The sequence below is a fragment of the Erpetoichthys calabaricus genome, chromosome 1 (assembly GCF_900747795.2).
Source record: "Erpetoichthys calabaricus chromosome 1, fErpCal1.3, whole genome shotgun sequence".
Lineage (NCBI taxonomy): Eukaryota > Metazoa > Chordata > Cladistia > Polypteriformes > Polypteridae > Erpetoichthys > Erpetoichthys calabaricus.
In genome coordinates this window covers 244,002,863-244,021,220 of record NC_041394.2, presented here as the reverse complement: position 1 = coordinate 244,021,220, position 18,358 = coordinate 244,002,863, and the positions used below count along the sequence as shown (strand labels likewise).

Here is an 18,358-nt window from a genome sequence, read left to right as displayed (position 1 = left end):
CGGAAGCCACTCCTTAGTAAAAGGCACATGGCAGACCGCCTGGAGTTTGCCGAAAGGCACCTGAAGGACTCTCAGACCATGAGAACGAAAATTCTCTGGTCTGATGAGACAAAGTTTGAACTATTTGGTGTGAATGCCAGGCGTCACATTTGGAGGAAACCTGGCACCATCCCTACAGTGAAGCATGGTGGTGGCAGCATCATACTGTGGGGATGTTTTTCAGCGGCAGGAACTGGGAGACTAGTCAGGATAAAGGGAAAGATGACTGCAGCAATCTACAGAGACATCCTGGATGAAAACCTGCTCCAGAGCACTCTTGACCTCAGACTGGGGTGACGGTTCATCTTTCAGCAGGACAACGACCCTAAGCACACAGCCAAGATATCAAAGGAGTGGCTTCAGGACAACTCTGTGAATGTCCTTGAGTGGCCCAGCCAGAGCCCAGACTTGAATCCGATTGAACATCTCTGGAGAGATCTTAAAATGGCTGTGCACCGACGCTTCCCATCCAACCTGATGGAGCTTGAGAGGTGCTGCAAAGAGGAATGGGTGAAACTGGCCAAGGATAGGTGTGCCAAGTTTGTGGCATCATATTCAACAAGACTTGAGGCTGTAACTGCTGCCAAGGGTGCATTGACAAAGTGAATACTTATGTACATGTGATTTCTCAGTTTTTTTAGGCCCTTCTCCCTTGATTGCTCAGTTTAGATGGCCGGCCAGCTCTAGGAAGAGTCCTGGTGGTTTCGAACTTCTTCCACTTATGGATGATGGAGGCCACTGTGCTCATTGGGACCTTCAAAGCAGCAGACATTTTTCTGTAACCTTCCCCAGATTTGTGCCTCGAGACAATCCTGTCTTGGAGGCCTACAGACAATTCCTTTGACTTCATGCTTGGTTTGTGCTCTGACATGAACTGTCAACTGTGGGACGTTATATAGACAGGTGTGTGCCTTTCCAAATCATGTCCAATCAACTGAATATACCACAGGTGGACTCCAATTAAGCTGCAGAAACATCTCAAGGATGATCATGGGAAACAGGATGCACCGGAGCTCAATTTTGAGCTTCATGGCAAAGGCTGTGAATACTTATGTACATGTGCTTTCTCAATTTTCTTATTTTTTATAAAAAAAAAACCTCAAGTAAACTTTTTTCACGTTGTCATTATGGGGTGTTGTGTGCAGAATTCTGAGGAAAAAAATGAATTTAATCAATTTTGGAATAAGGCTGTAACATAACAAAATGTGGAAAAAGTGATGCGCTGTGAATACTTTCTGGATGCACTGTGTGCTTGCTGGGACTGGCACAACCCTGGATGGATAGATGAATGAAATAATTAAACATGTACTACAAAGATATTTTAATGTTCTTTAAAAGTTTTGAAGAATCGACGTTCTAAGCTTACAGATGGCCTGACTTTTATTAAAGAGCTGATTGTGTGGTGATTGGTTACTTGGAGAAAGAAATGGAAGAACAGGAATTGGGGGTTAGTATGTTTGAAAGAGACAATAAATCATTTTTTATTAATAATAAATTATTTCATCGAGGGATGCGCACAGCGGGAAGCTGGAACAATCTCTGGACGAAGCGCCAGCTCATCGCTACCCCTGCACCACTGTTTAATACATGCTTTAATTCATTTCATCATGAAAATGATATCAAGCATATATCTTAGTATTTAAATTGAACAGAGACCTGTAATATCATGAATGTAATGGATTCTGTGTCCTGTTGGTGGAAGAGAAAGCCTGTTTAAGAAACACGCAGTGATTCACACACAGAGTACATAGAATACAAAGCATTTAACGTGCTACTTTAGTTACGATGGGATTTGAGAATCTAGTAAATCAAAAGATTTTAAGATGAAGTTTATGACGTTCTACTTCAATGACAAAATAAACTGTGTGATTAAAGTATAAATTTCAAGATTAAAGTTGACATTTCAAGCTTTTTTTCCCCCACTGTGTCCCTATTTTTTTTCTCTTTCCTCTGTACCCTAATAAGCTTCCATATGACACTCAGACAATGGGCTACAACTCGCCTTTTCACAGTGACTTTGATATCTGACAGCTTCTTTTTTTATTTCGGGCACTGTGCGACTTTCTGATTTTGAACTTTCGATCAGCTTCATTTTGTTGTTTATACAACTGCTTAAACCAACAAATAGTATGTTTTTCATTACCTCCACTTGGCATTCGCTGATATTCTTCTTTTCTCCCCATGCTTTTGCCTTTGCCTTTTCACAGAACACTGTACTTAAGGGAACATTTATATTGATTTGCATATTCAAATTATTGGTAATTCTGGGAGGAGACTGGGTGGGGCGGCAAGCACGTGCACGAGCATTACATTTCATGTAGACTGGGATTTATGTTGCGGAAGTGCGTGGAAGTTGGCTTATGCACGGTTTTGCCCATCTGAATTTTTGTGCGTAAGCACATTTCGACTTTTGTCTGTATGTCATGTTTTAGTGCAAATTCTACGCACAGCGTTATGTATGAGGCCCTGGTCACTGTTTGGATGGAATTTATTTGTTCTCCCATAGTCCAAGTTGGTACATGTTAGGTTAATGGAGGACTTCAAACACATCATGTATGACTGACTTTGTCCTATCATGGGCTTTCATCCTTTTTGAGGTTGGTTCCTGCATTATACCAAATGCTTGTGGAATAGCTTCTGGCTGCTGGCTATCCTGTGAATCTAGACAACAGATGAAATTGCTTTAGTTTATACTACTCCCATTGAAGTATATAGGAATGTGTGATAATAATAATAATTCTTTACATTCATATAGCGCTTTTCTCACTACTCATTGCACTTTGCAAACTCCACACAGAAAGGAATGAGGAGGTGAACCCATGATCTCCTTATTTTGAGGCAGCATTGCTCCAGACATCTCTAAATCCTCAGGGACTCGCTTATGTAAATCGACATTGTGGATAACCCTGCAAAAGTTCCCCAAGTTTTGGAACTGGTTCACAAAAGTAAGTAGAGCTGTAGAAGCTGGAAAGGTCACAAGTGCATAGCCATGGAAAAAAGGTTGTGTGGAGCATTTTAGAATATATGAGTTTGTTCTATGAGGCTAGTTTGCTAATCTGTATTTAAAAAAGTAAACTATAAAGGGAAGTAGGTGTCATGGATGTGTGGTGGTAACTGCTGCTACCTTAGATTGTTGTTCCTATGGAGTTTGCATTCTTTTTCTGCATCTGTATAGGTTTTCATCCAGCTATTCAGTGTTTTCTCTCATATCCTCAAACACCACATGAATTAGGTTAATACTGACTCTGAACTGGTCCTTTGTGGGTATGTGCATGAGTGGGCATGGCGATGGTCTGCCTCTGGCTCAGGGTTGGTTACTGTCTTGCGCCATTTAAGAAGTATCTCAGTGATTTATTTTCTACACCATTGTTTTCTTATTCAGGACTTTAATACCATTAAAGAGCATTACTTGATTGTGTAAAGTACACACACACAGGCCCAAAAGTCCAATACAGCAAAATATTGCCAGTTGCAGTGTGGCCATGCCATCGTAATTTCCAAATGCAAAGTTTACTGTTTTTGAAGATGTTATGAAAATTATATTTATAGCAAGTGCATTCACAGAAGAAAGGAACAGCTAAATTCAGATTCACAGTGCATCATATTTTACATTTTCCCAAGTATTTTGTACCTTGCTCCACATGCTCCACCACTTTGAGGGCTTTTCGAGCTGCCCAGCCTCCCATTGACACGTGATCCTCAGTGGCAGCACTGGTGGACAAGGAGTCAACAGAAGAAGGGTGACACAAAACTTTATTCTCTGAAACTGGACAAAAGAAAATACCATTATTGACCTATGGTTTGCTACATTATGTCTGTCTGTGTGTTACCCTCCCTTCTGGGTATTTATTATTTCCTATGGAAGGTGTTATTGAATGGTGAAAATTAAAGGATTTTCATAAAGAAAATTAAAGGTGTTATTTGTTTTTTCCTTTGCTTAGAATTAATTTTGTAAACCTTATGCAGACTGATGTTAATGGGAACTGGGGACTAGATATTATCTGGGAGGGTCGGAAAGAGTTACGTTTACTATCCTTGGAACTGAGTGCAAAAGCAAAAACAAATACTTAACTAATTCAGCAATAAAGCAAAGACTTGAATAGCTGATCAGCACAGCTCTGTTAAATTACTGTAAAAGAAATAAGCAAAAAATGACTAATCACTTATTGTTTCTCTCTCTGGTTTCATAGTCTTTCAAAATTGAAAGCCCTAGGGTGCCCTGAAAAAATTAAAAGACATCTTCCTTTATCATGTTTATTTTGATAGAGAGTATTTCTTGCCATTAGACATAGCACTACAGTAGATGAAAGAAGAGCTGTTTGTCAGAAAGTAGATAGTAAAATAAGATAGTGAAAACAAGTAGCAGGACTCAGCAGCCCCATCATCAGGTACTTTACAAAATAAAGATCAATGCAATGCACAAACAGACAAAATTAGAAAGTGCTTAGTGAAAGCTCACATACAAAATCAATCACAGATAAAAACCAAGAACAAAAGTCCGAATAAGTAGGAGCATGTGATCTCAGTGTTCAAGCACATTTACATTAATGTCTTTAAATGTTAGAGCAAAAAATATATACTATTGGCAGGTGTCACAGGATAGGGCTTCTCACCACTCACCCAGAGCAGCAGCTGTGCAGTGTGCTACCATGAAGCCACAATTCAGACCTCCTTCACTGACCAAAAATGCTGGAAGTTCACTTAGGGAAGGATTACACAGCCGTTCAATTCTTCTCTCACTGATCGAGGCAAGTTCATGTACTCCTATGGCCAGATAATCTAAAGCCTAATAAAAACAATAGTGTGGAAAAGGTTAAAAACATTTTCATTGATACGTAGCTGTGAAAGGTGCTTTATTGACAGATGGAGATAGCTACAAAGTACTCCTTGTTATGCTCCAGCAGCAAAAAAACATACTATACAGTGATAACACAAAATAATAAAAAAAATAAGAGGAAGCACAAGTTTAGTGTAAGAGCCAGAGCTAAGTATAAAGTACACCCAGTGTCTATTTAGTTTATCCTATTCCTAAAGAAATACTCTCCCTTTGCCTGTGTGTTTGGCTAGGGTGAAGATGGTCACAGTGGGAGGAGGTATTATACACTCATCAGTAGCACATGATGGTAGAATGTCAGTCTGATGTTAAGCCAAAAAGCATATTTCAAATCATGGATTCCTTTGTTATCCAAACATGCTATCGCAGGTGGCTGGGGGGGGGGGCGACCTGGCCGGGATGCCCCGGAGGACCGGAAGAGGGCTTACGCCTTCCCCAGACCACGTGGGGGCGACCGCCCTGGCGGCTATGGGGACCACGGGTACAGAGCATGGAAGCTCATCCCTGTAGGGGCCCGTGGTCACCGCTGGGGGTGCTCGAATGCCTTGGGAGCCCTGGACCTCAGCACTTCTGCCACACCCGGAAGTGCTGGGGGGAAGAGGATTGGGGATACCCGGAGTCCTTCCGGGTGCGCAGCTGGCACTTCCGCCACACTGAGGAGTGCCGGTGGAAGATTGCCGGGAAGCACCTGGAGCACATCCGGGTGATTATAAAAGGGGCCACCTCCCTCCATTCAGGACTTGAGTCGGGTGGAAGAAGGATGAGGTCTGGGAGGAGGCAAGGAGGCAGCCTGAAGAGAAAGTGAAGGCATTGTTGTGTGTTGGCCAGGACTTTGGGGTATTGGAGTTTGTGAGCACATTTGTAAATATGGAGCACCTCAATAAACGTGTGTGGGGTGATTACAGCGTGTCTGCCTGTCTGTGTCCGGGTCATGTTCCACAATGCGTATTCCAATACAGTGTGGCAGTAGACTTGAGCTCATCCGGGGACCATCAAGCACCAGAAAGGAACCAGCCCTGGGTAAGGTAGTACTCTAACAAAGGACCATCTTGTACTAAGTAGTGTCTCTTTTATATAGCCACTGAGAATAACAGGAGCAATATTTGCTATTGTCGTCTTGTTTATTTTAGCATGATGTTAGCAATTATACAGAGAATATTCACAAAGTACTCTTCATCTATAAAGATATTTTAATTCTACTCTTGATTATTTTTAACTAATACTTCTTTTAAGGATGAGGCTGTACTGTATGATGTCCTCAGTTTATGTTTCAACATTGTTTTGTGCTTATATTGCATTTCTTTTTTCATACTATGTTATTGTATTGTTCCCTGAGCCAATAAATGGAAGTATGCTTAACGAGAATACATTTAATTCAATTTTAAGAACTTCATTACAGTGGATACGTGACAGAGCAATATGGCATAGAGTACTATTACTTATTCAAACCAAAGATGTCTAGAAACCCAAATCACAAACTCCTTCCCCAATTATCTTTCAATGTTCCTCTTGGGTAGCAACAAAATTCTACCAATAACTATGAGCGCCAGCCACAGCTATTTTTGAGCACTCCTTTGGGATTTTATGGTGTATCACTTTGCCAAATCTGCTTTTTGTAGCTTGTTGTCAGCCTAGACTTTTTTTTTTCCACTCATGATTATGCCAGTTTCATTTGCGTTTGTTTGTCACTTTCGGATTATTTTGTAACAACTACATGATAGGGAAACCAAGTTCCCTTGGATAAAAAATGATTGTTAAATGAATTAAAATAGCTATCCTACCCCTGTTTCTAATAGCAATGTGTAAAAACAAAGACTTAAAATGAAAAAATGCATTTTGTCTATCCATTTCTCCGTTATGCAATACTGTATGCATGTTGTTATTAGAACAGGAGTATTTTGATGTGTATCTAGGAAAAGGAGGAAATTTGTCAAGGGTAGTTCCACATCAATCAAATAGAAAGGTTAAGATGCTTTTATCAGGATGGAATTAACTTTCTCCTATTTTTTTTTTATTTCAGATTTATCACATTGCTACAGTGAGCGGCTAGCAGACTTTTATTCATAGCCAGACTCTCATATCGGGGGCAACTACCCTGCCAATCTTAGAGCAATGGTAGAAAGATGTCAAAATAAGTCCATACCAGCTGCATTTAGGTCAATGTGTTGCTATCGCCTACCAAGGCTACATTAAGACAGCAGTTTAAAATGACTCAATTCTGATTTTTGGCTGACTTTTTTGTTTGACTGTTCAATTTAATTCTGTAACTGATTCAAATCCGATATGACTGTGTAACAATATCTAACCTGAATCTGCAAAATTAATTTCAAAAGTATTCTTCAGACAGATGCAACCTAATCAACAACCATGACAACCAGCTCCATGCTGAATGCGGACTTCAAATTATTTACAGTGCAGGTGGTCTGTGAATTTGTCAGCTCGTGATGGCAAGTGCTCAAGGATGCTTTGAGTGGAATAATCACTGCTAGATGTGTACATAGAGAACTGCGGGAAAGGCAGAAGAGCCAGGACTGCTGAGAACGAGATGTGTTGGGGTTTGATGCAAAATACCAGTCTGAAAATTTGAGATTCTTGAGGGGGACACAATGCTGCAAAAATATGAGACTGAGGTGTGCCATTTCAGAAAACATATAGGAATTGTGCTGTACTGGCTGACATTCTTTTATTTATTTATTTTTGCATTTCATATTTCTCTAAACAGCACTGAATCTGTATTATACAAGTAAAAAAAAATCACCAACAGTATAAAAATATTAAAATGGTTTCTATTTACTTGCCAGACTTACATTTAGCTTACAGTGATGGTGAGAGCACAACTGTGTTATAATCTTACCTTGCTGCACCATAAACATACAAAAATTATTTACTTCCCTGAAATAAACTAACTGGTCCAATATAATCACACAATTCAATGTGCCACAAGGCTGTGTACTAAGTCCCCTCCTGTGCACACTGTTCACCCATGAAGCAGACATTATTGTTAAATTTGCAGATGATCCAACTGTCATTGGGCATGAACCTGACAGCATGGTATGACCTCAACAACTTGGTCTTAAATACCAAAAAGACCAAGGAAGTTATTCTGGAGTTTAGGACCACAAAAAAGACCACTCACTGTCTGGTAACAATCAGTACTGCTCAGTTTCTATAGATGCACTATAGAGAGCATCTTGACTATCTGCACGATGGCCTGGTAGAACAGCTGCACCAAGGCTGCTAAAGAAGCCCTGCAGCAGTTGGTAAAAAGAGCAGAGGTCATCATCGGCACTGAACTGCCATCACTGAAACTCTTGCGTAAGACTTTCGGTGTGCCAAAAACATTAATAAGGATAATACTCATCCTGGAAATGAATTGTTTGAGCTCCTCCCATCAGGTGGACACTTTAGATCTATTCGCATACACACAAAGACTAGGAAATAGCTTTTTCCCAATCTGCCAACTAATATAATACAACATATAATATGGAATATACTGTTCATTAATAGATGCAATAACAATTTATGCTGCTGTTCATTGGGCAATAATAATTTGCTCTAGTTACATGATGACTTAACACTGTATATGACACATTTGAAAATATTTGGGATATTTTGTATGACTATTTTCTCTTTTTTTTAACTTGAATTCTGTTTCTTCTATTCTTTAAATGCACCTTTGGGTTTGTCATAAAATTAACTTTGTTGTATCACACAATGACAATAAAGTGCTTGAACTTGAACTACATATACAATGAAAGCAATATCATCATCATCTGATCAATGCGTTACATTAGATGATTTTACCACTTAGAAACTGACCATGGATAATTTTTGAATTCGAGGAGAGAATGTGACCAGTGTGATCAGTCTAGCCAAAGATAATGTTGAACAATGGTGGATGATATTTATGTGGTTGAATTAAATCAGCCATTAGAAATGCATTCAAAGTTATTTGTTACAGTCATCTTGTTATGTTAATCATTTAAATTGTATTTTGTTGTGCTTTTGTCTGCTTTGGTACACCAGTTTGGGGATTATTAGTATTATTTCTATTGTTCTTGTTGATTCATTACCCATGTTATAGCCTATATATAGCCTGGCTCTAGCCTATCCTCCCCCCGCCCCTGTTTATGATGAGTCTGTTCCCATGGTCTCGGTATTTATTTAACAAACACAATGTTATATATTCCCTAAAAACCTGTCAAAAACAAAATTAAAATTTTAACTGTAAAATTTTAAAAGTATTCCATATCTGTTCATTTCATGTCAATCTAATTTAAGTGTGTGTTTTACATAACAATAACAAACTTAAAACTTTTGATTGATTAAGCAATAAATACTGTATTCACAAAACATTCTAGACAGCAGTTCCCATTCCTGCTCAAAGCTGCTTGTCCCACTTGGGACTTGGGAGTCAGGTCATTATTTGCCTAGAATGTCATTATTTACAATCTCTGTACCTTGGCTGGATACTCCCCATGGAAATTACCTCCTGAGAGAGTCACGCCTCTCTCTGAAAACACCATCTGGAAAATATGTTAAGGCAGGGTAGAAAACCAATCTAGATTTAGACTATAAGATAAAAAATAAGTCATCAAAATGTCACTTGACCCAAGAAAATGACCCAAGAATCATCCTACCAGAAGTTTGGATTGGATTGCACATTACAAAATGTTCCAGAAATACTGTGAAATAAACTACATAATAAATTTAATTTAATTAGAACGTTACAATTAGCTTTTAGAATGTTCTTTACAACTGATGAAAGTATGAATGAAGTATTATAAATGCAGAACAGCTCATAGGTTTATAAGGTCCATCCAGTCTCTCTCTTTTTTTACATGCCTTTCCCAAAGCCTATCTCAGTTACATTAAACACAAGGTAGGAGCCAAGTCTTGGTGGAGTGCCAGTCCATCACTGAGCACACTCAAATATACACACTTTTCCACACTGGCGGATTAACCTAACATACATTTTGAGGATGTAGGATTAGAGGTGTGCACTGTGAGGAAGCCCAAAGACTTTGGAAAAACATGCACACTCTACACACATAGCATCATGCTTCAAAAATTGAAAGCCTGTCCTTAACTCTGAGGCAGTCTATTACAGCATCATGCTTCCATAGCAGGCCTTGCATATATGAGCACTTTTTAATAACTACGTTTAACCTTTTCATATATAAAAACAAACAATTAGACATCCAATTGGTTCAATTTATTGCATGGCCCTCTAATAGAACACAATAATGGAAAGTATACTCAACAATTCAATAGCACAAACCAAACAAGTACCAAGGCTTTATTTGTAGGATTTTCAGCAAGTCTCACAAATCAAATTGTAATGAAAATAAATTAAAGTAATAAGTAATAATAAGTATCTTCACAGGCGGCACAGTGGGTAGCGCTGCTGCCTCGCAGTAATGAGACCTGGGTTCGCTTCCCGGGTCCTCCCTACGTGGAGTTTTCATGTTCTCCCCGTGTCTGCATGGGTTTCCTCCCACAGTCCAAAGACATGCAGGTTAGGCGCATTGGCAATTCTAAATTGTCCTTTGTGTGTGCTTAGTGCGTGGGTGTGTGTGTGCGTGCCCTGTGGTGGGCTGGCGCCCTGCCTGGTGTTTGTTTCCTGCCTTGTGCCCTGTGTTGGCTGGAATTGGCTCCAGCAGACCCCTGTGACACAGTAGTTCGGATATAGCAGGTTGGATAATGGATGGATGGAAGTATCTTCACCAACTAAATGGGGTACCACTTATGCTCTTACTAGATGTATTTAAAGGGAGCATGGATCCTTTTGCGTAACAATGTTTACATCAGTTACATATAGTTTCGACCACACCACAGTTACTCTTGTGTCTAATACTTGCCAAAAATATGCTAACTGATCTGCTTCAGTTGCATGCATGCAGCATTGGACCTCATTGTCAGATTAATATTCTGGAAAAACAACTCAAAGGATACTGGGTTGTCGGTGGCGCTGTTTATTTCTTTGTTAATGATGTTCTTCACAAAAGCAATAGTTTCATTCACAATGCCATGGACCTGGTTAAGATCATTAATAATCTGGTTACAGGATGACTTTAGAGCAAAGCTGTTTTTACAGAGTATAGAAGACCAGACCATGACAGTCCAATTACCTGTGGACAGCAGCGTAAGGTGTATGCATCCTGGACTTTGTTGCAATTTCTGTGACTCTCTGGGAAAAGGAAATGGAATACAGTATATACAGTAAATAATAAGATCCTCAGACATTCAGAAACAGCAAAACAAGTTGCCATTTGTTTCTCACCTGCAATTTCTGAAGGATATAGATCTGAATCCAAAAGTGACCGAAACCTAAAAGCTACCTCCTCTTGCCCAGGATGAGAACGAAGCCTATGAATGTCTGAAAGGCGAAGAATAAATAAAATCACCAAGTATACAGTACAGTACAGTTCACACACTCTTAATGCCACTCATGGCTCCAAGAAGAAAGGTGTAAAGCAATACTTTCCTTTATTCAATAGTCAGTTATTCTATACAATATATGTAAATCAATATTAAGATCCTTTAATTTTTGTCTTTCATCATCTATTCATCCATAGCCATCTTCTGTGACCACTTCTTCAAGAACATTTTTGTGTTTTTTTTTTGTTTTGTTTTTTGTTCTAACAGTTGGAGTACAGGTCGGTAAAGTAGAAAACATCATGCAGTCAAGTCAGGGGCTGGAATTGAGCTAATAAGATTGTGGTGTATCATAACATACTGTAGATAAATAAATAATAACGGCCTAAAACTATATTGGTAAATGTAAATGTGAAGGTGATGTGTTGTTAACAATAAACTGGAACACCCCATAGTGTTTAAACCATCTAACGCTGAAGAAGGTGATTACATTCTAAGCATGTCACTGTATTTGTATATTAAAACACCCAACTGTTTTTTTTAATTTAATGTGTTCTGTAATTTTGCTTAGACGACAAGTTATAATGAAACATCTCTGCGTTTTCCCTTTCTTGACACTACCAATTCATTTCAAACTGCAAAAAGTCATCTGACTAATAAGATGCACATGAAATTGTGTTGCATGATCAGGCTGTTGTAAGGAAAGATCTTGCCTTAATTTTCACAGTAGTAGTAGTATTTATGCTTTTATAAAGTACAGGGAAATTCATTATGTTGTCACTCTCTGGTGCATTATAAAACAAAAGGTATTAAAATACAGAATTAGATTTTATTTAAATGAAATTAAACACTGAAGATTAGGTAACAGGGTCTGATCTCAGACCAGACTTTAGAAACTGAAGAAGTGGATGGCAGTGAGGATGATATAAAAGAGTATAAAAAGGGTAATTAAATCGCCAAAAAAAAAAAAATTAAAAAAAAGTTGAGGATATACAAAGTAAAAGTCAATAGTGGAAAAAAATAATACCCAAACTAGGTATTAAAACCTCCCAAAAAAGCAAAGTGTTTCCTATTCAATTAATTAAGTTTCTGGAGAAAACAAAATAAATTGAATAAACTGAACTAAACCCAACTGCACCATTTTTAAGCAGTCAAAGAAACAAGGCAGTTTATTTTGGCTGGAATTTTACTCTTAAGATTTGATATCAAACTCCACTATCCTCCCTCTCCTTCTGTGATGTCTACCTTTATAAAGTGCTTGTAAAAAAGTATTCATTCCCTTGCACATTTTATTTTCATACAATATTGATTCTCAGAGTTATTGCTTAAACGTACCTCCTGATCTTTTATATCCTGCAGCAGCTTGTCTGTTCTGTTGTCTGGTCTCTTGTATGTATCCTTCTTTATATCCTCCTTTGCATCATTTATTTTTTCCTCAAGTGCAGTAATCAATGCCTTCAGCTCGGATAGTTTGTTTCCTTCTTCTCCGTGCTCTGAAGGCAGACTTACAGTATGTATCCTGTTGGCTCACAGTGGGTGTTGGTAGTAGTACACAGAGGGGATAAAGAGGCCTTTCTCGGTTCTGATATCCCACCTGAGACTGCTGAATTCTTGTTGCCTGCCTCGCTGGGAGTCTTGCTCCCACATTCGCTGTTGGCTGAAGCAGATGCTGCAGCGTGAAGTCCTGGCTGATCCATTCATTCACTGGTCTCTTCCAATTCAGTCTGTGGCAGATCGCAATGTGAACTTGAGACCGGCTTAAACTTTGATGTAACTTTAGCTGCCTTTTCCTTCTCTTTCTGACCCCTTGGCCTCCTGCTCATACTTTTAATATACTTGTAATTAAGTCGTCTTTGATTGATTAAATACAGGATACCTCCGATAGATAATAAACTGCAAAGTGCTGTATAAATTATACATAATTATAAATAACAAGTTAATATTTTAAAATGTAAAATCTGGATTAGAATGGTTGCCTAATTGGTAAAAAATTATTTGGCTTTTTAAGGCAACTAAACTGAAGTGGTAACATGAAATTTAGACTGGGTGATGAATACGTAGCATCATGATATCTCCTGGGATGATTCATGCACCCATACAGATGGGTGAATCCACAGTGCAGTCGTCTAGTGGGTTGTTATGTAGGGAAGCACAGGCCTTGGCTTTTGTGCAGATCAAAATGGGCTGACTTCAAAAGATGAATCATAGAAAATTAAAATAATAGTTTATTAGCTAGTCTAATATCCAGAGAATAGAAAAAGGCAAATCAGCCAAACATTTTCAAAAACCACAAAGCAAAAGCAGGATCAAAAAACAGGTGAAAGTGCTAAACACAAGACACACCAGGGGAGTTCCAAATGAGGGAAGTTGCAAAGGCTCCATGTGAGCTCCTCCTCATCTTGTGACTGCATATTTAGTGTTTAGCAGTGATAGACACAAAAGACGGGCCGGAACCCAATAGTCAGCAAAATGAAGGACTGGGGGGGGGGAGCCACTGGCAGTTCCTAGACACTCTTGTTTATCATAAAGAGTTTTACTAATTGTATCCATTGCTATCTGGCATAGCAGTGCACTTACTCAGTTTGAAAAATCTTGCGGTGCATCATCAGTTTAAATATCGCAACTGCTTTTCTCTTCTAGTCATGCCATGTAGGATCACTCAGTCATTCAGTGTAGGAAAAGTCCTGCACATCATTGGGCTAACTGTATCCTTAACATCCTTTAAGATATAAATTATGTCAACTTCATCCAAAAAAGCCATTGTTGATTGTAGACAGCGTCAAGCAATTAAAAATATTTTATTTAAAAAATAGTTTAATAAGTTATTACTATTAGATGTAGTAAAATTGTTGTGAGTACAGAATACTGTGAAATTCTTACTTGCAGGTCTGAGCAACATGCAGCCTGAATGTTATGGACAGAAGTAACATAACTCAATCTAAAGAATGTAATGAAACAAAATCTCTCAGATTTCATAAAACAATAGAAACCATCTTACAGAGATCTTCAAAATTAACACACTGAAAATGTAGTAGCTTATTGCTATACTTTATTCACTGATTATTAGATTTGTTTCCACAAAGGCTCTCATTGAACAGCCATTTTTAAGTACAATTGTCCTTTCCAAGACTAAGAGATAGTAGGCAAGTGCCAAAGGGCAAGACTAACAACTTAAGTGGATCTGAACACAGCACTGTACTGGATGCCAGACTCGCAGTCATGAAAACATCAGGAACAACAATCCAAAATAATAGGCATATTTCAGAATGGGCCACCATCCCTAAAATAAAATCCAGCAAAGGACAATCCATTTATGTGAAAGAAGGCAAAAAGTGTGATGAGACTGTTCTAGCATAAAAGATCCATTCAGACAAACAATAGCCAAATATAATAGTGGTGCAAAAAGAGGCCTGTCAGAAGGTTTTGTCATAGATGAAATATGGCAACCTGGTGGCAGTTTGAGAAGAAAGACAAACGCATCAGGACTGAAAAAATAGCTGGTCTAATGAATCCTGGTTCTTGTTCATTTATGCTGAGTTTAGGACAAAGATATCATGAAAAGCTTACCAATCAATGGATCCATCCTACTTCATTTGGTAGATGTAGAACAATATTTATCTAAACAGGGTGTCACACATGTGCGCATGGGAGGCAGCTAAAGGGCTTGAGTAAGGGCAGTTCCGAGTCATACCGGGATGTGGCAGAGTGCACCAACTCTTTGTCTCCCTTTCCTGTAGACCATTCACGGGAGATTCCACCTGGTCTTCTTGATGTCACTTCTGTGACCGAGCCTATGGAAAGAGTCCTTGCCGGCTCTGGTCCCTGTGATGTCACATCCGGGCTCGAACTTATGGCTGAAGACCTTCATGAGCCCGGCCCCTTTGACCTCACTTCCTGTCTTCCCCTTTAAAAGCTTCCACCTTTTCCCTATTCTCTCAGTTCTGTTTTGGACTCGGTTTTGCGCACATCATTGCTGTATCTACTTTACGACTTTGCAGCCAGGAAACCAATTATACAGGTGGCTGCCCCAAACCTTTCTATGACTCGGAGTCAAGTTTGTGACAATGGTGACTGATCTGGTACCTCCTATCATGTCTTTATTGTGCTCAAATGCATTTCAACCTGATAATGTTCATTGCATCAGGGCCTTGAAAAGCCCTGTAATTTTGACACTGTTACAGACAACTCATTGATTCAAACCAAAACATTGCACAGAAACAGGCAAGACTCAACATTCAATGAAAAAGATTAGATTTTTAAAGTTAGGTGGACATCTTAGTGTATAATAAGTTGTATTTTCGACACCTACCCTTGTCAAAGGCTTTTGCTGATCCCTTAAGAACCTCGAGGGTTAGAGCTGCTATTATATCCGCCTGTCTGGCTATGGCTTCGGCCCTCTCAACAGCTTCTGACCCAAGTGAGGTGATCAACTGTGTCCCATTTATGAGAGCCAGTCCCTTCAAAGTAAATACATGTGTTTAGTTTCAGACGTGCATTAGAGGCGAGTTTTAGTTTTTTACATATATTTATATAGATAGATAGAAATTCTAAGCCATGGTACAATAGGACGACTCCTTTTCCCTCATCTACCTTGTTTTACTTTCCCTCACTGTTATGCATGAGTGCTCTTTCTCAGATCACTACAATGTGCTTCTGCTGTTCCTGTTTTCCCAAGGCTCTCGTCTCCCTTTTTAACAGCTTCATTTTCCAGAGTGTTTTCTTTGCTTTACTATTTCACTCACCCCCACCTTTTTCAGCAGTTATAAATATTTGGAGTTACTGACATTTACATCATTGTAAAAATACTGATGCTTTTAAGAGGTGGAAAAATTTTCAACAAAGTTTATAAAAAGTGAGAAATACAAAAAATTGCATTGAACTAGATTACTATCAGTAGTCACTTCAAGAAGGCTCAGTTCAAATCCAGCTCCTGCTGCTTTCCAGTGTCTGTGAAAGTTTTTCCTAGGATTCTTCAGTTGTCCTCCCTTATCATAAAGTCATTTGAGTTGGGTTAGTGAGTTTTAATATAATTGTGTTTGTATTTAAATGTGCGCTCTGTAATAAACTGACCCCCTTCTTGGGTTGGGATACATCCCAAACCTGCAATACGGAGCCAGACAGATGGAGTACAGAAACTTGACTGTATATTTTACACCATTTGTTTCATCCATCCATCCATCCATTTTCTAACCCGCTGAATCCGAACACAGGGTCACGGGGGTCTGCTGGAGCCAATCCCAGCCAACACAGGGCACAAGGCAGGAAACAATCCTGGGCAGGGTGCCAACCCACCGCAGGACACACACAAACACACCCACACACCAAGCACACACTAAGGCCAATTTAGAATCGCCAATGCACCTAACCTGCATGTTTTTGGACTGTGGGAGGAAACTGGAGTGCCCGGAGGAAACCCACGCAGACACGGGGAGAACATGCAAACTCCACGCAGGGAGGACCCGGGAAGCGAACCCGGGTCTCCTAACTGCGAGGCAGCAGCGCTACCACGGCGCCACCATTTGTTTCATGTTTTGCAATATACACTTTCATTCATTCTGTCATTTTCTGCATCTGTTTTTTTCATTATACAGTTTTGCAGAGCAGAACCTGATTATGTGTATCCAGTGGCCTGGGAGTCTCCACCTGCCTTCTTGACCCTTTCCGGACTTGTAATATGTTAATAGGACTATTCCAGGGGTTTGGAAATGCAGAGCTCAGCGTAACTATATGACATTTTACTGTTAATCTCTCATCCTGCCCTGCTTATCTTCAGGGTAACGTGCTGGCTACTATAACCCAATTTGCATTTATGCCCACCTGTGTGTTGACACTGTTCTGTTGGTTGATGTTCACATACAGTGGTGTGAAAAACTATTTGCCCCCTTCCTGATTTCTTATTCTTTTGCATGTTTGTCACACAAAATGTTTCTGGTCATCAAACACATTTAACCATTAGTCAAATATAACACAAGTAAACACAAAATGCAGTTTGTAAATGGTGGTTTTTATTATTTAGGGAGAAAAAAAAAATCCAAACCTACATGGCCCTGTGTGAAAAAGTAATTGCCCCCTGAACCTAATAACTGGTTGGGCCACCCTTAGCAGCAATAACTGCAATCAAGCGTTTGCGATAACTTGCAATGAGTCTTTTACAGCGCTCTGGAGGAATTTTGGCCCACTCATCTTTGCAAAATTGTTGTAATTCAGCTTTATTTGAGGGTTTTCTAGCATGAACCGCCTTTTTAAGGTCATGCCATAGCATCTCAATTGGATTCAGGTCAGGACTTTGACTAGGCCACTCCAAAGTCTTCATTTTGTTTTTCTTCAGCCATTCAGAGGTGGATTTGCTGGTGTGTTTTGGGTCATTGTCCTGTTGCAGCACCCAAGATCGCTTCAGCTTGAGTTGACGAACAGATGGCCGGATATTCTCCTTCAGGATTTTTTGGTAGACAGTAGAATTCATGGTTCCATCTATCACAGCAAGCCTTCCAGGTCCTGAAGCAGCAAAACAACCCCAGACCATCACACTACCACCACCATATTTTACTGTTGGTATGATGTTCTTTTTCTGAAATGCTGTGTTCCTTTTATGCCAGATGTAACGGGACATTTGCCTTCCAAAAAGTTCAACTTTTGTCTCATCAGTCCACAAGGTATTTTCCCAAAAGTCTTGGCAATCATTGAGATGTTTCTTAGCAAAATTGAGACGAGCCCTAATGTTCTTTTTGCTTAACAGTGGTTTGCGTCTTGAAAATCTGCCATGCAGGCCGTTTTTGCCCAGTCTCTTTCTTATGGTGGAGTCGTGAACACTGACCTTAATTGAGGCAAGTGAGGCCTGCAGTTCTTTAGACGTTGTCCTGGGGTCTTTTGTGACCTCTCGGATGAGTCGTCTCTGCGCTCTTGGGGTAATTTTGGTCGGCCGGCCACTCCTGGGAAGGTTCACCACTGTTCCATGTTTTTGCCATTTGTGGATAATGGCTCTCACTGTGGTTCGCTGGAGTCCCAAAGCTTTAGAAATGGCTTTATAACCTTTACCAGACTGATAGATCTCAATTACTTCTGTTCTCATTTGTTCCTGAATTTCTTTGGATCTTGGCATGATGTCTA

The 18,358-nt window shown here is 39.5% G+C and overlaps 1 protein-coding gene across 1 annotated transcript in view; it reads right to left on the bottom strand.

Annotated features, from left to right (window-relative positions):
- Positions 1 to 18,358, bottom strand: part of LOC114643343 (histidine ammonia-lyase-like) — a 38,750-nt gene that overhangs the window by 3,972 nt on the left and 16,420 nt on the right. Inside the window, exons 11-17 of the mRNA XM_051931285.1 lie at positions 15,561 to 15,708; positions 11,157 to 11,252; positions 11,005 to 11,063; positions 10,829 to 10,909; positions 9,334 to 9,399; positions 4,660 to 4,825; positions 3,671 to 3,805 (exon numbers count right to left, since the gene is read on the bottom strand). Of these exons, the coding sequence (XP_051787245.1) occupies positions 3,671 to 3,805; positions 4,660 to 4,825; positions 9,334 to 9,399; positions 10,829 to 10,909; positions 11,005 to 11,063; positions 11,157 to 11,252; positions 15,561 to 15,708 (751 nt within the window). The remainder of the gene's footprint in view (positions 1 to 3,670; positions 3,806 to 4,659; positions 4,826 to 9,333; positions 9,400 to 10,828; positions 10,910 to 11,004; positions 11,064 to 11,156; positions 11,253 to 15,560; positions 15,709 to 18,358) is intronic.